General features: G+C 40.3%; 1 protein-coding gene across 1 annotated transcript in view; it reads right to left on the bottom strand.

Moving 5' to 3' along the window:
- GRAMD2B (GRAM domain containing 2B) overlaps positions 1 to 21,704 on the bottom strand; it is a 61,538-nt gene extending 39,834 nt beyond the window's left edge. Inside the window, exon 1 of the mRNA XM_085214113.1 lies at positions 21,510 to 21,704. Coding sequence (XP_085070239.1) covers positions 21,510 to 21,704 — 195 coding nt within the window. The remainder of the gene's footprint in view (positions 1 to 21,509) is intronic.
- Between the last annotated feature and the right edge of the window lie 1,171 nt (positions 21,705 to 22,875).

Below are 22,875 nucleotides of genomic sequence, written 5' to 3'. Positions count from 1 at the left end.
AATAACTTCCTGAATTCAGGCAAATTCATGTTCATCTGCATGGTGCCAATTACAGTGAAGTGAAAAGAGAAGTGTATAAAAACTTAGGTACATAGTCAGTTTGGGGCCTCAGGCATGAATAATTAGGATGAAAATCGTCTCTGTGGATACATCTTAATTTATGGGAAATATCTTCTCAGTGGGTAGGATTGCATTGAAAATATCAACTGAAAATCCAAATTTCTTTTTCTGAAGCGTAGTTTCCTTGATTTTTCATGCACCCTCTCTTGGATAAGCAAATTGTGACTTGCATGAAATGCAAGTTCAGTGAGAGCTCTGTAGAACTGTTGAACTCAGAGCGTGCAATCATACATGTTTCTTATTAGACAGTCTTGTATTTACATCCTGTTATTCTGTATTCGCTACTGTTGGAGGTATAGTTGGAGGTATAGAGAAATATTTATATTTAAAAACTAACTATTTATATGTGAAAATGCAATGAAAACATTTCATAAAAAGTCAGAAAGACAACTGTGCTCCCTCTGGACATTAGGAGGCAAGTCCAGAAAAAGGGCAATTGACTTTTTCTATGACTAGATAACTGCAGGATTTTTTTCAGCAAGGAGTCACTACGGCTTTATTTCAGTTCCTTAAAGTTTATGCACCCACACTGCTGTCCACAAAACAGATAAGTTCTCTTGCCGAGCACCCTGACTCTTTCAAAACTGCTGTCTTCTGTCATGTACTAACATAGGTTAGGTGTGTGCTTTCCAGCCTTCAATAACATGACCATGTTGAATATGCTTACAGAATCACATTTGGGTAGGAAAAGATGTAAAAACCTATTTACTTCCAACCCCTCGCCATGAGCAGGGTTGCCACCATCAGACACCATCGTGCTGCCCAAGATGTCATCCAACTTTGCCTTGAACAGCTTCAGGGATCCTGCGGGGCATCCACAGCTTCTCTGAGCTGTTCCACATCCACACTATCCCTTCTGTAAAGAAGGTGGATTGCAGTTCGGAGTTTACAAGCCTACGTATGAGATGAAACCTGAATTCATGCAGTTTTTATTGGAAGACATCCTCAACTGCAAGGTCAGCGGGCAGAATGCCCCAGTGTGACACGTGTATGTGCATGTACTGTACTTCATAAGCATGGTGACACTTCTTGCAGCAGCTGCTCTCATTCTGTAGGGGAGTTTTAGGTTGCTACACACTTTACACCTGCGAGAGCTGCTCTGAAAATAATGCCTCCCATTTTATTACGTTGGTGCGTAACTGAAACATTGGCATCCACTGAAATTTTCTGATACTTGTTGAGCAATTATGGAGACCAAACAAGGGATGTCAGTACAGTGAGGGGGTGGGTGGTGACTCTCAGGAGCAGAAGCTGTGACAGTGAGTCACCTCCACCGGAGTGGATATTTATGTGTGGCATGCAGGATCTTGCTCATCAGTGGCAAAAATGTAGAGCTGATGGTGATGACTGTGTTGGAAAATAGTGTTTTGTAACTAAGAATTTGATCTATCAAGCAGTATTATTGTACTCTTTGTATCTGTTGTAGTTTCCATGCTAGGACTCATTACTTATGACCTACGTATAAAGGCTTGTGGCAGAGCCAGTACTATGTTGAGTTGTTTCTTTCAGATCTCTTAGCAATAGTTAATGGACACAAATTTTGTCAGTATATCTTTCCTTGTTCTGCAGTGATGGATCAGGTGTAGCGAGAAGTTGATACTCCTGATGATGTAACTATCTGCAGTGCACTAACTTCTTCCCAGAGAACTGTTCATCATGCTCTCAAGAGATTGGTAGCTCAGTGGTGTGTAAGCTTGAATACATTGTCTGACTTTTTCTTCAAGGTCACAAAAACAGGTTTTCTCTCTTTATTGTTTTTCTTTCTCTAATCTACTTTTTCAACACCTTATCTTGCCAAGCATATGTATATTTTCCTCAATCATCGAACAATATCCTTTAATTCTGACCCTTGCCACTGACACTCAGTACTGCTCTCCTACTAGACTGCATATTGTGGAGTCTAGTGCTGTTGCAATTGCTTCTGATAGGTAGACAGGAAAAAAATAAGTCACTTGTGTCCTTGAACCTCATACAGTTTTATTCCGTCTGTGCAGGCTGAAAGGTTACAATTTCTCCTGAAAATTTTACAACTCTATTTTCTATCCTCTGATGCTGGGATTTTTTTTCAAATAAAGTTAATCCAGTAGAAGAAATGGTGGTTTATTTTTGCTTTCTCAGTTCCCAAAGTATTTATTCTGGGTAAAGTCATACCATGAAATACGTTAGCATCTGTAATTGTGTTACATTTATTCTAAGTCACTGTGTGATATTGAAATAATCTCATGTTATCAGATAGGAGGAAAAAAAGTGGAGAAATCTGGGTATTGTGAGTGGGAAATTTGTTTATGCTGAGAAGGAGATTACTGATAAATTGTCTAAAAACAACAGGTTAAAGTGATAGTAAAAGAAGATTTCATTAGACAAACAAAGAAAAAGAGATGTCTGAAACTCCATTCTGAAGACAACGTTTAATTTTACTACCATCCCAGAATAAATTTGAACAAGAAACCAACTGCTGTATTCGTGGCAGGATGTCATACCAGTGATTTGACATAGTAGCAAATGCTTTTATGTACAACTTTAAGATAGTTTAAGTGTGTAGTAACAAAACTTTATAGATTTTACAAAAAAGTGCAGAAGAATTGATGAGGGAATGTCTTATGAGCTTGTGCTAAATCTTAATTTGTGGGCCCTAAATGTGGAATATCCTTGTGAATAATTAGTCTGTTTTGATCCCTAGAATCATGGGGGTCAGCAGAAAGGTGCACAGAGCCACATTTATCTAGTGGCAACTTTGGTTGAAGCTGTGCAAAAGCTAGCCATTTTTCTCTGATTTTTACATTAAAAAATGCACCTTTCTTTTTATTCTTTGTATGGTGACTGTGAGGATTATAGCCTGCAGTAAAATGCTGCTGAGAACTGAGAAGAGGCTTTATCTCACCAGGCTGGCTACTATTGAAGTGAAGGACATAGGTTCAATGAAATGCTGAAAATTTCATCCTATCCATAGGGTTGTCATCATATCTAAAGTATAAGCATAGCTTATGTTGGCTATCTTCCATTTAGACTCTGCTTTACGGAACACTGCTATTTGTAAATGAGGTACTGGTCTGCACAGTATGCAATGCTGTCATTGGCTGTGCACTGACACCCTCTTTGGAGGGCTGTATGACTCAACATAGTAAATAAAATATCAAAATTCCACCAGTGTTTATCCAGTGTGGCAGCACCAGGAGTGCATGAGCCACATAACAACATGTGAGACACATAATGAGATAACAGCTGTTAATATAGCTGTCAGAAAAACAGAAACAAGATCAGAGCAGGAATAAAACTCTAGCAAGGCCAGCTTTAGAATGTCAGTAAAGCAAATTGTTAAAATAAGATGAGATTTTGAGGCATTTCATAGAACTCCACTGAGGTGAACAAAAACTTTACATATTTCATCAGGCTTGTAGTCAGATCACTGTCAGACAATCCTCTGCTGCAACAATAATCCTAATAGGAGGAATGAAAAAAACTCAACTGATAGGCAGTTTCCCACTGAAATTAATCATAGATTTGATTGCTTTGATTTTTTTTTCCAGAAAATGATTAGACTAGTCCATGAGAAAAATAAATATATGGGAAATTTAAGCCTGTCTTTCTGCTCTATCAGAAAGATGGCAGCTTACTACTCTGATGCCTGGCTGTCCTGTCATAACATGAGCCCCACTGTTAAATTTCCATACAACCTCTACTGTGTATTTTTATTATGCCTAACACAAGCACAAGAAAGAGTTAGGGAGACTGACTTAATTTTACATGATTGTACAGTAGACTGTTTCCTAAGTGTGAAATAAAATTACATCTGAAAAAAAAACCAAAACATTTTCCTTTGAGCATCTTTTCAGAAATAAATTTCAGCCCCTGCATATGTGAAGATCTACTTTAATCTGCTGTCTTTCCTTGTGCAATTTTGTTAAAGGTAACACATTTTTTTTCTTTTTCTAAACTGTGATAATTAGAAGATAACTTACTGGAGCAATGAGGAAGCAAGATTGAGGTGTGGCTCTTTTCCCTTGAAGATTGTATTATATTTAGCTATGTACAAGATTTAAATTACTTAAGCCCATTGACTTTCCCTCTTGGGAGCAAAGATAACCTTAGAAAGTGTGCTGTCCTGAAGAGAACTATTTCGGAAGGAAACATTTTATTGAATACAGGATTTTTGTTTTGCTTTGCTTTGTTTTGAGTAGACTGCATATTCAGATCTCTGAGGCCATTTCCATTCCATTATGTGGGAAAGGCAGCACTGTATCTGTGGAAGGTTCTGCTGGAAGGAGTGGGTTGTGGGGCTGGAGCCCACATTTTTGGCAGAGCCCTCTGGCCAGCAGCTCAGGCTGTGTGATGAAGCTGTAGGCTGCAGCACTCTGCTGCTGGTGAGTGAAATGTTTACCAGATGTGTCTAGATTTTCTTTTTTTTTTTTTTCTTTTTCTTTTTTCCAGTATAATGGCAAGAATTTCTACGACACCCAGTATTTAATACTTAGAAGAATTTGACCCATTTTAGCTACATGTATTGCAGATGGAATTGTGCAGTGATAGGTTATAGCAATAGTCTCTCATTAGTCAAAAATACCTCTGTGGATGTTCTAATGAGAAGCTTAAAACACTGTCCAAACACAAGCTAATGAAGTTAACACCACGTTTGAGAATTGAGTAACAGTACCTCTGTTGTTACAATTACACTAAGTGAAATTTGAAGATGTGACGGTATTTGCCAAAGGCTAAGGGAACTCAGCTGATTTTATCTAGTCTCTGTTACCAATTAATGCTGAGTGTTTGAGAAGCCTGTTCAAACTGCATATGTCTCTCACTTAAGCAAGGTGGAGGAGGTCTTAAAGTTTCTTCTCTTGGGTTTGTCCAATAGTGCATACTGTTATTCTGTATTTGGAAGAATGCCTACTATAATGCATGAAACACATGAATCCACTGATGATAACTTTCTGGTTCAGGTATTGGACAGACTGACCAGAGGTGAAGCGTTGCTGGACCTGCTGCTCACCAGTGTGGAGGAGACCATTAAAGGCGTTAAGGTTGGAGGCAGCCTAGGGTGCAGAGACCATGCCCTGGTTGAGTTTGTGATCTTGAGGAATGTGGGCCTGGAAAAGAGTGGGGTCAGAATCTTGAGCTTCAGAAGAGTGAACTTTAAGCTGTTCACTGGATTCTTGCCCAAGATCCCTTGGGATGCTGTCCTTAAAGACAAAGATGTTGAGGAGAGCTGGCTATTCTTCAAGGATGCCTTCCTGAGAGCACAAGAGCTCTCCATCCCTCTGAAAAAGAAAGCGGGCAGAGGAGGTAGGAAACCGGCGTGGCTCAGCAAGGACCTGTTGGGCATGCTGAGGGCGAAGAAAGGTGCATACAAACTCTGGAAACAAGGGCATGTCACCTGGGAAGAATACAGGGATGCCATCTGGACTTGCAGACACGGCATCAGGAAAGCCAAGGTGCAGGCGGAACTGAACTTGGCGAGGGATGTGAAAAACAACATGAAGACATTCTTTGGGTACATTGGCCAGAAAAGACAGGCCAAAACAAGTGTACCTTCTTTGGTAAATATAAAAGAACTGGCTTCGATGGACGAAGAGAAGACTGAGGTGCTGAATGAGTTCTTTGCCTCGGTCTTCACTGGTGGCCAGGATTCCAGTATTTCTCACGTCCCTGAGCCCTGTATCCCTAAACCTCTAGGTGGGGACCAGGGCAGTAAATCCCTGGGGGGCGCTGTGAGGACAGAGCAGTTCCAAGACCATCTCATGAGACTGAACGTGCACAAGTCTATGGAGCCGGATAGCGTGCATCTAGGGTTCTGAAGGAGCTGGCTGAGGTGGTTGCTGAGCCACTCTCCATCATATTCGAAAAGTCGTGGTTGTCAGGTGAGGTCCCGGATGACTGGAAAAGGGCTCACATCACTCCCATTTATAAGAAAGGGAGCAAGGAGGACCTCAGGAACTACAGGCCAGTGAGTGTCACCTCTGTGCCTGGGAAGATCATGGAACAAATCCTCCTGGATGACATATTTGATCACATGAAGAATGAGCGTGTGATCTGAGACAGCCAGCACGGCTTCACCAGGGGAAGGTCATGCCTAACCAATCTGGTGGCCTTCTATGATGGAGTGACGGCACTGGTGGACAAGGGAAAGGCGACCGATGTCATTTACCTGGACTTGAGCAAGGCCTTTGACACGGTCCCCCACCACATCCTTATCTCCAAATTGGAGGCATGTGGATTTGATGGACCACTTGATGGATAAGAAATTGGTTGAAATGCCGCAGACGGAGGGTGGTGATCAGTGGCTCTATGTCCAGGTGGAGGCTGGTAACGAGGGAAGTCCCCCAGGGGTCTGTCTTGGGACCGGTGCTTTTCAACATCTTTATCAGTGATATCACTGGTAGAATTGATTGCACCCTCAGCAAGTTTGCTGACGACACCAAGCTGAGCGGTGTGGTTGACACAGTAGAAGGAAGGGATGCCATTCAGAGGGACCACAACAGACTTGAAAAGTGGGCCTGGAAGAATCTAATGAGGTTCAACATAGCAAAGTGCAAGGTTTTACACTTGGCTGGAGGAATCCCATACATCTCTACAGACTGGGAGGAGCAGTCCTTGAGGGTAGCCCTGAAGAGAAAGATCTGGGGGACCTGATAGATGGAAAACTTAACATGAGCCAGCAGTGTGCTCCTGCAGCTTGGAAAGTATCCTGAGCTCCATCAGCAGAGGAGTGGCCAGCAGGGACAGGGAGGTGATTGTCCCCTTCTACTCTGCTCTTGTGAGGCCCCATCTGCACTACTGAGTCCAGGTGTGGAGCCTCCAGTACAAGAAAGACAGAGAGCTGTTGGAGAGGGTCCAGAGGAGAGCCACAAAGGTGATCAGGGGACTGGAGCACCTCCCCTACGAAGACAGGCTGAGGGAGCTGGGCTTGTTCAGTCTTGAGAAAAGAAGGCTGCAGGGTGACCTCATTGCAGCCTTTCAGCACCTAAAGGGAGCCTACAAACTGGATGAGAATCAATTCTTTGAAAGGGTAGATAACATCAGGACAAGGCAAAATGGTTTTAAGTTGAAGGAGGGAAGATTTAAGTTGGATGTCAGGGGGAAGTTCTTTCCTATGAGAGTGGTGAGGTGCTGGAGCAGCTGCCCAGAGAGGCTGTGGATGCCCCGTCCATCCCTGGAGGTGTTCAAGGCCAGGTTGGATGGGGCCCTGGGCAGCCTGGTGTAGTATTAAATGTGGAGATTGGTGGCCCTGCCTGTGGCAGGGGGGTTGGAGCTTTATGATCCTTGAGGTCCCTTCCAAACTGGGCCATTCTGTGATTCTGTGACTCTGTTAAGCCTATATCCTTAAAAGTATGGTTTACGTTTTCTATTATATACAAGCATTTTAAATCGTGATTGTAACTTTTCACATGTATGCTTCCTTTAGCAGATTGCTTTCTGCTTTCAGAAAAGCACTAGAACTGTTCTTCACTTAATATTGTCCTGGTTTCAGCTGGTACAGATTTGTTTTTTGTTCAGTGTCCGGTATGGTGCTACGTCTCAGCTTTAGGAAAAAAAAATCAATAACACAGTGCTGATGAAACACCTATGTCTTAGTTGTTGCTGAGCAGTGCTGTACAGAGCCAAGGGCATTTCAGTTTTCTCAGCTTCTTGGACTGTCCTGCCAGAGATAGACCTGGGGGACACAAGGAGCTGGGAGGAGACAGACCCAATACAGCTGACCTAAACTGGCCAAAGGCATATTCCATAACATATTACACTATATGACATCAAACACTATTAAATTGTGGGGAGTTGGCCAGGTTGGGGGCAGCTGCTTCTCAGGGACTGGCTGGGCATTGGTTGGCTGGTGGTGAAAAGTTGCTCTGTACATTACTTATTTAGTAAATATATATATATTATTATCATTACTGTTATTTCTGTCTTCTTTTCTGTCTCAGCAAATAGTTATCTAAGCCTACAGATTTTATACAGTTTTTATTTTTCTGATTCCCTCCTTCATCCCACCAGCCTAGAGGGGAGGGACCCTTTAGCTTTGGGGTGTTTAGCTGCTTAGGATTTATCATTGTTCCTGAGCTTTCTGTTAGAAACATATAAGTCTAATGGGGCCCAATGGGATTTATTCTAGGGCACCTGAAGAGCTGGCTGATATCATCACAGGACCTCTCTATGGTTTTCAACAGTCTTGGGAATCTGGAGAGGTCCCAGTTGACTGGAAGCCGTTTAACTAACTTCATCTCCTTTTATGACAGGGTTATCCATCCAGTTAGTGAGGGCCAGTCGATGCAATCCTCTTGGATTTTGGAAAAACTTTCAATACTGTTTCTGACAGCAACAGGACACTTTTCTCCCCGTTACCCTTCAGAAAACTTACCCACTATGCCTCATAGTCCCATATGTGTTCAACTTTTTCTTCTGTACAAAACTACTAACTAGCATTTACACCATTTTTTTTTTCTTCTGAAAATGCTATAATTTATTATTATTATTATTATTATTATTATTCTGTTTTCTCCATCTGGCCAAGACATCATCTGCCCTTTCTGATAAGCGACTCTTTTTCCTCCTAGTATTCCCTCAAGATTTATGGACAGACACAGACTATTAATTTGAAGTACAGACAAAATACAATACGCTGTCTTTAAAAAAAAAAAAAAAAAAGTCTTTCCAGTGAAGCTCTGACATTTATCAGTGTATAAATCGACAGAAATGCAGGAAACAAAAAGTCAAGCTCTGTTACCAACTATATAGGTGTTTTTTTTCTTTCTTTCTTTTTTTTTTTTTCTACTTACAGTGAAAATTAGTATTTTCCACTTTAACTGTTTTCAAATGTCAACTGTTTCTTTGAGTTAATAAAAGTAAGCATACTTCCTAATGGGATAACATAAGATTTGATTAGATATTAGAAATTATGACTAGAGTAATTAAAGGCATTAATTATTTTAGAGAAAAACAGTTAAAAATGAACTTAAAAAAACTTGATTTCCTGATAGTAGCATTGCAGGGCGAAGTTTAATTTTCTTACCCCATTTTCTCAAGCAAAGATATGGTGCAGCCACAGTCACAGAGGTAATCAGGTAGCAGCTGATACAACTTTCCTCTGGAGCTTTATCCTCTTTTCTTGACAGTGAAAATTAAAATAATAAAAATAAAAATTACCTGAAACCCTTAGCAAATGTTTTTCCAGTTTGTCGTGTTTTTTTTTTTTTTTTTTTTCCTCCTCCTCTCACCCTCCCAGCAGAAACCCAAAGCTCCTGGATTTCTGATAGAACAGCCCCACCTGGCGGACCTCGGCAAGGTTGGGACTGCAGAGAGCCGTTCCACTACCATAGATAGTAGCAAATAACGATGACTGACTGTAGGTTCCGAGTCAGCTTGGAATAGCACTGATTATTACCATTTTTTGTTACTGCTTAGGGAGAATTTAGCACACTTACTATTCGATTTATTGCTGTAGAGCGATTATGTTGACATTTCAGTTAAAAAGCATCCTTTACAAACGTTGTCCATATGTCAATGCGCTGATCTAGGAGGAACTCTTTGGTTACTGCTACAGTGCACTTAGCAAAAGTTACTCTGGCTCCTCAGCAGTTATCTAAATCATTTATTTTTCGGCATGATTAGTCCTTCTGATTTTCACAAAATGAAATTTGACTAGTTTGTTTTTGCAAGAAGATGAATTAAAGGTTTTGTTAAAGAGATTGAGCTAAGAATGCTGAAACAAATGAGGAAGTTGTGATCTGAAAGTAAATTCTGACTGTGACTTATTTGCTGTTTTTAATGGAAAGTTAAAAGACACTTGAAATTGAAGTCAGATATATTTTCTCTATGTAAGAACATGTGTTGCTTTTAATTCAGCACTGTCTGCACTGTGACAGTATTACATTTTTACACCTAAGATTATTGAATAATAGATTTGGACTTGTCCATTTATATAAGTACTAGTGAGGTCCTACTGCCTCAGCCACGGCTCATCTGTGATGTGGAAGTATGTGTTACTTTGGGAATTAACTTGATGTGAAAAATTGTGTTAGGGATATAAGTAATCTGTTCTGTAAAGACTTATGTGGAAGTTCTGGATTGCACACTGTCTAAGCTTTAATAAAAAAATCATTTTCTGTCTGGGATTTTCCAAATTTAATTGGAAAAAAAGAGAAAAGATGTATACCAAAAGCATGCACAACACTTACTTTGACAGTGTGTTACAAGTCCCTGAGGAAAAAGAAATATTTAGATGTCATATCAAAAAAGCTTGAACAGTTTTAATTATTTTAAGTGCTTAGGTGTTTTTTTTTGTTTGTTTGTTTGTTGCTTTGTTTTGGCTTTCTTTTTTCTTCAATTTTTATTTTTGTCTGAGCTAGACCCAATGGACATTCTGACAGTATGCTTTCAGTTTACAGCAGCTTGTAATCCTGTTGCAGTTTAGGAGAATAATATCTAGTGCCTTTTAATTCTTCTCTTGAGGAAAGCAGTTCTTCAGATATTTCTAGTTGTGAATCAAATCTCATTCCCTGCATCTTTTTTGGTGTTAAAAACTGAATGAGCTGGTACATGATAAGATAGACTCAAGGTGTTTGATTTCATCGTGTTCTTGATTTTATTACAGCAAAGCACAGGAAAGAAGAGTGTCAGTACACTTCCTCAACAGCAAACACCATTAGCAAGAAAAGACATTAGATTTGGTAATGCCTCCCATATCACTTATTGAATGAACTTTATTCTAATAAATTTATTGAACGGACTTTAATAGATACAAAAATTTATCTTCCCTCATCTAGCTGACCATCAAAATGCAGGCATTTGCTTCCTATTAGAAAATTGGTCTTTCTTCTCATCTCAACCCAAAGAAAATAATCCAAAGCATGCAGGTGGTGATATGTGATTTTTAAAGCCTGTCATAAACGCAGATACAGGTACCTGAGCATACATACCTGTGTTTATTTCTTCTCAAAGGAGCTTCAGTTGGCTATTAAATTCCCAATGGTTTGTTTTCCTTCCAGGGTTCAGGCTGCCCAGTGCATAAAGTTGAAAGAGGTTGTTGATGAAATGTGTAAACATTGCAGCCACTGAAGGAAATGTCATTCTGACTGGCAGTACTTTTACTGAAAGTACACAGTGAAGGTTGTGTTGGGTCCTGTGTGCTGCTTTTGGGGGATGCAGAACTGAAATGCATGCTTTCCACATGTGCCTTCAGCTTTTGTTGCTAACAACTGGTTCAGATATACAATCTCTTTAGGCTCCTTTGAGGAAAAAGTTTTGTTCTTGCTGCATTTCTCATTTATCATCTTTGCAGAGGATAGCTTCAAATGACATTCTAAAGATAAAAAACTAAACAAGCAGTGATGGATTGAGAACTATTTGGAGCTTCTTTTACACAGGAGTGCAAAAATGTCAAACAAAATAAAATGGAAGTCTGACATATGAACAGACAATGATTTTATTAGAGCCTTTAAAATCATCTGCGCATTTTATAGGCAATGATATCAGCTCAGTCTCTAGGTGCAGTGCCAGGCTCTCTCTAAATCACACAAGTCTCTGTTATGCTCAGCTGTTAAGCCTATGAGGGCACAGAATAAGGCTGAGCAAGTTATTTGGGTAATTGGGTGCAGCTAATGTTTATTGAGATGAAAACTAGTGGAGTAACACCCACATGAAGCAACTTCTGGACACTGCTAAGGAACTGGTTTACCTGGCTCATTCAGTCTGAAAACAGTGAGAACTCTTTTTCACAATATAATGTGGTCCATGGCAAAAAAAGACAGAGGCAGAATGAATTAGTACATGGAATGTGGGCCATTTTTTTCCATCTGGGCTTGTTTGTCTCTGTCTACCTTTCCTGCGTCTTGACCCATTGTGAAGAGTCCTTGGAACTAGAGGCTGAGGAGTTGGCTGTTGATAATGGTAGCACAAGTACTTTACTATGCATGAAAATGATTCTTCAGTGCTGGCATTTAATACATCAGTCCCTTCAGAAGTAATATCTTCTGTTTACTTCCATGGAAACTACAACAGATATAAAGAGTGCAGTAACACTACTTGATAGTTGGAGCAAAGGGTGTCCATGTGGGAAAATAGTATTTCGTAGCTGAGGATTTTCTCCGTCAAGTAGTGTGATTGTGCTCTGTATCTGCTGTAGTTTCCATTGGAATAGAGAAGAGGAATTACTTTTGAAGCAGCCTATGTTTTTCTCACAATTGAATTGCCAGCAACAACGCTGTTAGGATTAGGATAATAAGGATTTTTTAGAGTTTGGCAGTGAGGAAAATTTGGCACAGAAAAAGATGAGGCTGCTCCCAGCGCTGAAAGCAATGTCTGGAGCAGATAGCCTACATGGCTGCTAGACACATGAAAGGAAAAGTGAAAAATCCTTCCAGGAAAATATGCTCTAGCACAGCAGGCATTATATGGTATGGTGAAATAGCAGATGCAGTATAAAAAGCCTCCTGGTTACTAGGTACGATTTGGCCTCTGTATTGCAGTAAAAGTAGTGGGACTAAAGGAGTTTAAATTCTTCCTGTTTCCTGCTACAGCAGGGTCTGAAAGTGGCAAAGTTGCATGTGAAGATGTACAGGCTCTTCAGATTTGAACAGTTGACTTAGCATGTTGCTTGGTAGCTGTGGACATCCCGTGTGCAGATGTCTGCATGTGCTGGGGAGCAGCTTCCAAGGGACTGTCTTTCCCTGTAGAAACCATTCTGCACGTAGGTTGAACATGGAGGCCTTGTTTCAGGTGCTTTTCCTTTAAATCTGGGTTTAGTGCCAATGCAGCTGGTGCTCAGTTTGTTTAGACCAGGTCTTTGTTTGCACTCAAGGCAGATGGGAATAATCTTTCTTAAAATACGGGTTGCAATAGAAGTATAATTAAAAAAATCTGAAGAAGGGTTAACTGCCATCATTTCAAGACGAAAAAAGACGTGGTAATGCGATAACAAAGAATTTGAATCGCACACAACAAACGGGAGTGTTAGAGAAGATTCTCAGGATCCTTTTAAACCTGAAGTTAGGTTACAGTGTAGGGTTACTCTGTAAAAACCGTGCTTATGGATCCAGGTTGCTGTCCTGCATAAATGTCTGCGACCTTACAATCAGTATGAGAGACATATCTCTACCTATAGGGTAGAAAATCTTACATCAGCATGCTCATTTGCAAACCTCTGTAGATTTTTTCCTAACACAAAGAAGTATCATGGACTGCACTGTAATTGTCATAAGGTCTTTTTGTAAGTGTAGCAGCAGACCGTTCCTGAAAAATGTGCAGTATTGTACAATGCATCTACACCTAGAGTGGATGGTATGATGTGGTGCTTTCTGTTTGGTTGGTTTAATCAGCTATGAATGGTTTAGTGCTCTGAAAGAGGAGAACAGTGGTTTTAACAATACTGAGGGATGCCATTATTCCACTGACAAAGAAGAAAAGTTTACTTGATTCAGAAAACAATTTTGTAGCTTGTGAGGTAAGCAGGACTAGACTTTTTATAAGCAAATAAGAAATCGGGACAGATGTTGTGTGAAGTGACACTGAGAAAGAGAACACGCTTCTTTTAGAGACCGTCCTTGTAAGACAGAGCCTCAAAATAGCTTCATGTCATAGGAGAAGAATTCAGTCATGGTAGCTGCAGAAATAAAAATACAATATCTAAAAGGATCTGGATGTTTATATGTTGCTAAAAAAAATAGATAATTAGATCAAGTATCTAAGCAAAAAAATACAAGGGTAATAGAAGATCAAGTGGACTTGAACTTGTCAGAATTCCAAAGGAGAAGTAAGTGAGATAAGAGAGCCTAATAATAAATGTATGTTGTATTATTGTATGCTATTATTTTTTATTCTTCTGTGTGAGAGGAGGAATTACACAGTACACTTCAGTTGCATTTTCTGCAAAACAGCTCATTTTGGTTAGAAAATAAAATAATTCCCCTTGAGATGAAAGCTGATTTCTCTTGAGTGTGAAAACAGCCTTTAAGGTCTGAAGAGTCCCATGCTACCAACTCATGTTGAAATTTTTCCCTCTGGAAGCAGTAATATTATTCTTTTTGAGTATGCTCTCAAGTCAAAGGCATGTTGCTAAGCACCTGAAACAGTCTGAGCATTACTGATTAATTTAATAGTTTTGGTTACATGTATTTGAAATCATTTTGGACTGGAGCAGAAATGCAGGGGAAATATTTCTCTTCATAATTTCCAGTGTGTAGTAGAGAGACTTATGCTAACTCATGCTATAAAGTGTAGGGGTATGTTGGACTGTTTTCAAGCACTTTAAAAGACTGTTTCAGGAATAATACATCAAAGCATATCGCATCTTCATGTATGGGTAAGCAAGGACAGGTTCCTACAGGCTGCACTTCCTATTCTATCTTGCACAGCTTTTTAGACAGATTTTTTTGGTATTTTGAACTTGCACTGGACTTGCACTATCCACTGAAGGGTAACTGAGCTGATGAAAAAGTGATAAGCATTTTGGGTTTACTTTCCAAACTTCCAGGGGTCTGTGGAGCCTGAATTACATACAGATAGGGGCATTTCATGACTAATGTGGAGCAAAGAGGTCTTAAAACTAAGGCCATTGAATTTTGTTTTCTTTGCACAGCCTTTTTGGAGTCATCGTAGGTCACTGAAATCATACTCCTAAAAACAAGCTACATCTTACGAATCACAAGGATCATACTATGCTCATGTGAAAAAAAGGTTATCCTTCTGTTAACTTTGATGTCAATGCTTTAATTTCTCATTGGTAAAGAAAAGAAATCACAACATCCTTTCACTCTAGGGAGAATCTGAGGCAGCATAATGAGTGGCATCTTCTTCTTGTCTCCCTTGCAACTTTCTTAAAGAGTTTATATCTTATATTGTTCCACTACGACTCTTGAGCCATGGGAGCCATCTGTCTACCATAGAAGGCCACCAAATTGGTGAGGCATGAATGTAGAGTAGAGTAAGCCAAGTCTTTGTAATTGTTTTTCTGAAGTCTATGGATATATATTTTTTTATTTGTTGTAATATGAAGGAAACTGAGCAGTACCGCTGAATGGCAAGCTGGGAATGACACAGCAATGTGTCCTGGCAGCCCAGAAAGCCAATCATATCCTGGGCTGCATCAAAATTGCTAGCAGGTCAAGGGAGGTGATCCTGCCTCTCTACTCTGCACTGGTGAGACCTCACCCAGAGTCCAGATGTGGAGATCTCAGTATAGAAGAGACGTGGAGCTGCTGGAGCATGTCCAGAGGAGGGCCACAAAAATGATTCCAAGGATGGAACACCTCTCCTGTGGGGACTGAAAGCTGGGTCTGTGCAGCATGGAGAAGAGAAGGCTCCAAGGTGACCTGAGAGCAGCCTTTCAGTATCTAAAGAAGGGTTATAACAAAGGAGGAGATTAGAGAATTTTTAGCAGAATCTGTTGTGATAAGACGAGGGGAAATGGTTTCAGCTGAGAACAGGGAAAATTCAGAATGGATATAAGGAAAATGTTTTTTACAATAAGGGTAGTGAGGCACTGGAACAGTTTGCTCCAGAGAGTTGGTGGATAGCACTTGTTTGGAGACACTCAAGGTCAAATTGGATGTGGTTCTGAACACCTGAGGGAGCTGTAGATGTCCCTGCTCATTGCAGGAAAGTTGTACTAAATGAGCTTTAAGGATTGCTTTCAACTCAAGTGATTGCATGATTCTGTGATTCTGTGTTTGTTGTGTGTGCACCAGGGCTGGTTTGAAATCTTTTGGACACTTGAATGATTGAAAAAAACCTGTCACAGCTGTTGTTTTTTTTTTTTTGGCAGAGATTAGGCTATTTTCTGTCATAATTAAATGTCTTCTTCAACTAGAAGAAATTACCTTCGCAATGGAATCCATTCATTGATGGAACAAGAGGGAAATAAATGGTTGTGAAAATGCAGTTAACAAAAGAGAAGAAGCCACTCAACAAATTCACCCAAGGAGTAATTATACCAGCTCTGACTCTAGATCTTTTACACTAATGAATTAAATGGAATCAATAGGGAAACATCTGTATTGCTCCGCTTTAATGTCCGCATAGTATCCTTTGTTTTTAGTGGGAAGGTGCATTAAAAGAAAATAAAACTCTCAGAAAATATGTCTGTATGATATTCATGACTCCAATGTATTGCATTAAGGTCCTGCTATAATAGAAAATTCATTTCAGATGAGCTTGTTCCTTAATTCACAGTCACTCTGCCTTTCTAGTGCCTCCTAGACTCAGGTATTAAAAGAAATATGAAGCCTCTATTACATCTCAATTTTCCAGACTTAACCTTCAAAGGAAAAGGAAAACTTCCAAGCCATGCAGGTAACAATCATGAATAGAAAAGATTCAGTGAGCTTTTTAAATTAAATTATTAGGCCCTGATTTATGTGTTCAAAAATTTAGCAGGCATATCATTATAAAATTCTTCATTAACTTATGTGCCTTGTGTCTGCAATTGAATATTTAGCTAAACAGTCAATACTAAAATTACACTAGTAACACTGAGAAGTTAACCAAGTTAAGAAAATGTGATTTTCTATTAGGAGGTCTTGAGAAATCAAAGCCACAAAGTAACTTAGTTGTATACATTCTTTGTTCTGTTTCATGGTTGTTGCTTCTAACAAAGTAAATGTAAATAGAGTTAGTCAATAAAGGAAACGTTCTAATATTAGTATGCAGTTCAGATTCTTAAAGTGTGCTTGATGAATTGCTGAAACGAGCCTAAGTGGGAAAGAGTGGCAACAGCACCCCATTGTGGTTGGCCTGGAGTTTCTGTGTGCCCTTGGTTCAGATTATCAGTAGAGGGTACTTCAAAGACACAGAAGGGTACCAGTTGGCTTTTGGGATAGTGGCCTTGGAGATGGAGGACATTAAGGAGTTGTCTACCTTGCCTGGTCACTCAGAGGACCCTTCTGCATGGGACTGCTAGGAGCAGAAGAACAGCAGGTGCTGATTGCTACTACAGTGGTGCACCAGCCAAAACATCACATCAACTGAGACTCTGAAATTCCCATCCATATACTGACTTGTCAACTGTAAAGCCAAGTAGTAAACAGCAAGACTCATTCACCCTTAGCAGCCCCATACGGCCAGAGTGAAAGTTCAATAGAGAGTGGAGGCTAACGATGGACTACCATGGACATAATGAAGTCACATCACTGCTAAGTGCTGCTGTGTCAGACATGCTAGAACTGCAATATGAACTAGAGATAAAGGCAGACAAGTGATATATCACAAATGACATAAGTAGTGTGTTTCTCTAAATCCCTCTAGCAGAAGAGTGCAGGCCACAGTTTGCTTTTACACGGAGGGTGTCCTGGTTTTATCAGCATTTCGTATCATGACACCATGTGGCAGGTTATTGTGTGTAGAGGCTAAGTGCACTGTGGAGCTATACTTCCTGGTCCTGTGCTCTCTAGCAGTTTCATGTGAATTCCAGCTCTCCAAGAAGAACTACTATTCCCAAAAGCCTCCAGGGTTCCATTCATGATCTCTGTTTCTGGGTGATGCAGTCAAGGTCTTCTGGGTTCCACCAGAACAGTGAGCAGTACATTTGTATCCGTCCTCTCTCTCCCACTGGAAATGGACTGCAGGAGAAGCTCCTGCGAACATGCAATACATTCATGCATAATTACATGGGATACACAGCAAAGGTTTTTGATTAAGGGAAGAAAATAATTTAAAGCCTCATAAAAGTCAGTTTTGCCATAACGAGAGGTAAGGTCAAGGGACCTGCACGGGATATTCAATTCTTAAGAATAAAATGGCAAGATGGATGTCAAAAAATCCCCATGGAGGTGATCAAGGGAATAACTGCTATGTTTCCATCAGCTATCAAAAAAGAAACACAAGCTTTTTATATGTTGTGGGTTTCTGGAGAACACATATTCTGGATTACTGTCCTGAAGAGAAAGATCTGGGGGACCTGATAGATGGAAAACTTAACATGAGCCAGCAGTGTGCTCCTGCAGCTTGGAAAGTATCCTGAGCTCCATGGGAAGAAGAGTGGCCAGCAGGGACAGGGAGGTGATTGTCCCCCTCTACTCTGCTCTTGTGAGGCTCCATCTGCAGTGCTGTGTCCAGGTCTGGAGCCTCCAGTATAAGAAAGACAGGGAGCTGTTGGAGAGGGTCCAGAGGAGAGCCACTAGGATGATCAGGGGACTGCAGCACCTCCCCTACGAAGACAGGCTGAGGGAGCTGGGCTTGTTTCAGTCTTGAGAAAAGAAGGCTGCAGGGTGACCTCATTGCAGCCTTTCAGCACCTAAAGGGAGCCTACAAACAGGATGAGAATCAGTTCTTTGAAAGGGTAGATAACATCAGGACAAGGCAAAATGGTTTTAAGTTGAGGGAGGGAAGATTAAGTTGGATGTCAGGGGGAAGTTCTTTACTATGACAGTGGTGAGGTGCTGGAGCAGCTGCTCAGAGAGGCTGTGGATGCCCTGTCCATCCCTGGAGGTGTTCAAGGCCAGGTTGGATGGGGCCCTGGGCAGCCTGGTGTAGTATTAAATGTGGAGGTTGGTGGCCCTGCGTGTGGCAGGGGGGTTGGAGTGAGCGAATGACTGTGAGGTGCTTAGCTATCTGTCGAGTTAAATCACAGCAGTATGAAATGTTTGTTCTTAGCTTAAAATTGAGATGAAACCTCACTCTTTTTATTTTAATCTTATTATCATTCTGCTAAAGAGGAGTAATTAAATGGAAAAAAATTATGTCTGACATACCTTCTTGGCAATGAAAGATGTTTGTGCAAAGGCAGGGAGCTGGAAGCTTTCCTGACTAGTAACTTAGTGGCCTTGCTGATTGAAAGAGATGTGGTTTAATATAGCTTATTAATTCAATTGAATGAATCAAGATATTTCTGTCCTATTGGATGTAGTTGTGCAGTGCTATCATTCTTTTAATGAAGCCATGTTTTTTGAATCATTTGTTGTGCACTATGGACCAGTATTCTGTCTGCATAGATGATACCTGAGGAGCGAGGTCAGCAGTAGCTTTGGTACATTCTGGGCTGCTGTTGTCGGGAGTGTCAAATAGTGGTTAGTATTTTTTGTAGTGCTCGATTTTTGGAGTGTTATGCTGACAAGAAGAACTCATTAAAGCTTACATTTTCCTCTTCCCATGCAAAAAATTCCAGTGGCTCCAACCGAGTTGTACTTAGTATGCAACTGACCTCCCTGAGAAATGAACACCACCAGTGTGCAATGGTTACATCCACTCAGACAAGCCAGCATCCTATCTCTCATTTCCATTTGATTGTATCTTACCATTACTTCTCTTCTGAAGTATGATTAAAAATATCTCTGCTCTCAGATCAGAAAAGCCATGTTATGGTGGAATATTAGATCTTTTTTCCTTTTCTTCCTAGTATGTATCAAGGATTATCTGAACGAACATTCTAAACAACCTGCATGATGTTAAAAGAAAACGGTTTATCCTTGCTTGTTGTTTAATACAATGAAGTAGCAGGACCCTTTTTCTTGAAACAAAAAACAAATAGCAACAAAAAATGTTTATATTTAATAGATCCTTAAGATATATCTTCAATTCTGATTCTGATACCTGGATTGCCTGTAACTCTGGCTTTTCTGATTTATCTTTGCTTTACCGAAGGTACGTTTAAGGTCAACAGCCACTAAATATGCTGTTAAATATTGATTTAACAATTTGAATTAATGCAATTTTCACTTGTTCCTCCCTACTTAATGTACAACAGCAGTTCAGTGACTCCATCAATAAAATCAATAGCACTTGTGAAGTTCAGGCTATGCCCATCACTGACTTGCTCTGCCCTTAACCTTGCACTGCTCACCCAGGGTCAGACAGGTTTCAGCTAATGCACAGTCTGGGTTCCTACTAACAGGTTGTGGGACTTCTGTAGCTAGAGGTACTCCATGCACACCAATTATTTCTGAAGTTTGGTGCCTCAGACTGGTTTGTTTTTTTGGTTTATTTGTTTTGTCATGCTGCTGTTTCTCCTCTTACAAGAGGAGACATGTAACATTGAAGGCATCTTTTATGCTTTGTTTTAAACTTTCTGTAAGACTCTACAGAAAAGTTAAAGACTCGTTGTATAAGAAAAAGTGAATAGCTGGTAAATTTGTAAATATCAAGTCCTTCTTGATAATGCTTGCAAACCAGTGTGTCAGTGTCTCAATTGCAACAAGATCTTTGAAGACTTTGAAACACCAGGATTGACTTCTAGATGTTGTGCAGGCATGGGCACATGGGGAGGAAGCTTCTTTCACATCTCCAAACTGCAGAACTGAAATGCCAATATGGAAGATACAAACATGTCTGTCCAAGTTTGGCATGTGCTTTAAGTATTTGGTTAAATATACAGGCTTTGTGTACTAGCAGTTTGGAGAACTGTGCCTTAATAGGACTGAAAACAGCTGGGGAGCAAAACATTAATCACTCAGTCAGAATAACAATGAAAATACACTCAGCTTTAGATAAGTACTGTGGTTGATCTTATTTCATGAATGTACCATCTGTGTAAAGAAGGAAGTCCTAACTGGCTTGTATTTGGTGTAAACAATAGAAAAGTGTAGATTTTTGTGCTTATGCCTTCAGCTGATTTCCCTGTGAAAAGTCTTCAATAGAGCAGAGAGCACTTACTTTCTTGATCTGTGTCTCTTCTAAGCCAGAAGTACAGGTGTGCATAAGCAGATAATAAGTCTGTGTGAAAAAAATTACAGACACTTAGAACTAATTATTTTGACTGATTTTGAGAACCATAGAGATTATGTATTAAGCAAGATACTGATGTTTGTATTTTCATTTAACGAGAGAATGAGAGCAAATCTTATTACTTTGACAAAATAACAATTGGCTTTAGTATGGTTTGGCAACCCCCCCTCATATACAGACTCTTCTGCTTTCCTTATCTGGTTACATAGGTCTATGTCATGATTGCCTTGTGCTGTCACATGCCTTCCTTATGCTCCTTCCCCAGTGCAGTGTTCCTCTTTACCCACTCACATACACCTGTGAAGGAAGTGTCCTGGGATGTTCTGCACTCAATTCACCAGAACTAAGGCATGATAATGGCAAAGTGACAAAGAGCAAGCCGGAATTAAGCGATGGCTGAAGCCATGTGAGGAACAAGCATGGATAAGGAGAATCAAGCATTTTTTAGATGTATGAAGAGTATGGAATCAATAATGAAGTGTGCATACTTTTTTGCACTGACTGATTCTCACTGAAGATATACTTTGAGAAACTGACTCTTGATGGCTCTCCTTATGCATTTCCTTGCGGGTCCGTTTCCTCAAATCTGCATCTTGTAAATCCATTCAGATGACATTGAGATGAAAAAAGAAAGAATAAAATGTCATGGGGAATGGTAGAGGTATCTGAAGACTGAAGGGAAGCCATTGTCACTCCAGTCTTCAAAAAGGACAAAAGGAAGACCCAGGAAACTGCAGGCCAGTCAGCCTCACCTCCAGTTCTCGGAAGATTATGGAACAGCTTATTGCAGATGTCATCACCAAGTAAGCGGAAGAAAAGAAGTTTGCCAGGAGTGACACAGGACCACCCTTATGGCCTTCTATGATGTCATCGCTGGCTGACTGGATGAAGGGAGGGTGGATATTGTTCTCGTAGACTTCAGCAAGGCTTTTGACACTATCTCCCATAACATACTTGTAATGAGGTGTGAAAAGTGGGGGATAGATGGGTGGACAGGGTGGTGGACTGGGAACTGGATGACTGGCAGAGCTCAGAAGATCATGACCAACAGCACAAAGTCTGCTTGGAGTCCTGTGGCTAGAAGGCTGCGGGAAGACCTCATTGCAGCCATCCAATATTTAAAGGGAGTTTATAAATATGAGGGAAATCAATCCTCCCCTCTCCCTCCCCTCTCCTCCCCTCCCCTCCCCTCCCCTCCCCTCCCCTCCCCTCCCCTCCCCTCCCCTCCCTCCCCTCCCCTCCCCTCCCCTCCCCTCCCCTCCCCTCCCCTCCCTCCCCTCCCTCCCTCCTCCCCTCCCCTCCCCTCCCCTCCCCTCCCTCCGCATATTTTTAATATTAATATTAATTTATTTAATATAATAGCAATCATCTTCTTCCTATAAATAGTATTTCTATGTCTTTTTCCCAATATTTCCCTCCATTTTTCATTGCTCTGTAAGCTGACCAAGAGACTTAATGATTAAAAATTCTCATCATGCCCATCTGTCTTTGTGCTCTGTTCTTCATTGTTTGTCAGCTGGATATCAAAGCAGTATCACCAATGTTCTTTGAAAGCTAAGCAGGTTGGACATGTAATTTAGACGAAAAACAATTACAGTGTGTTAGTTTGCTTTTGGCAAGAGTATTAGGGCTCATCCTGGATACAGGAAACAAAAGCAGCACTTCATCTTCATGAATTTTAAACGAGGCAAAAAGTGTGTGTGTGTGTGTGTGTGTGTGTGCAAGAGAGAGAGATGTCTACTATAAATTTTCCCACATTATCTTTTTCTAAATAGCTATTTTCTCTCTAGAATATGCCCAAGTCCGTTCAGTGGGCTGAAATAATGTGTGTTTCCCTCAAACATACATAGTGCTAACAACTATCTCACAGAAATTTTTTTCCTTTTCCCTTTTTATCCACTAGAAACAAAAGGCTGTATATAACTGTAGAGCACTAAAATAGTGGAAACGTCATATTACCTTATTTTGAAACAACTCTTTTTTTCAAAATCATGATGTCTGTTTGGAGCTTATGTTTTCAAGTGATTGTTCTCAATTTTTTTTTTATATATTTTTATTAGCAAAGTTCATGAAAGTGTTTTAGACTACAATACTAAACTGAATGTCATTTTTTCCCCC

The sequence above is a fragment of the Meleagris gallopavo genome, chromosome Z (genome assembly GCF_905368555.1).
Source record: "Meleagris gallopavo chromosome Z, MGAL_WU_HG_1.1, whole genome shotgun sequence".
Taxonomy (NCBI): domain Eukaryota; kingdom Metazoa; phylum Chordata; class Aves; order Galliformes; family Phasianidae; genus Meleagris; species Meleagris gallopavo.
The sequence above is the reverse complement of the archived record's forward strand: the minus strand, read 5'-3'. Positions and strand labels throughout refer to the sequence as shown.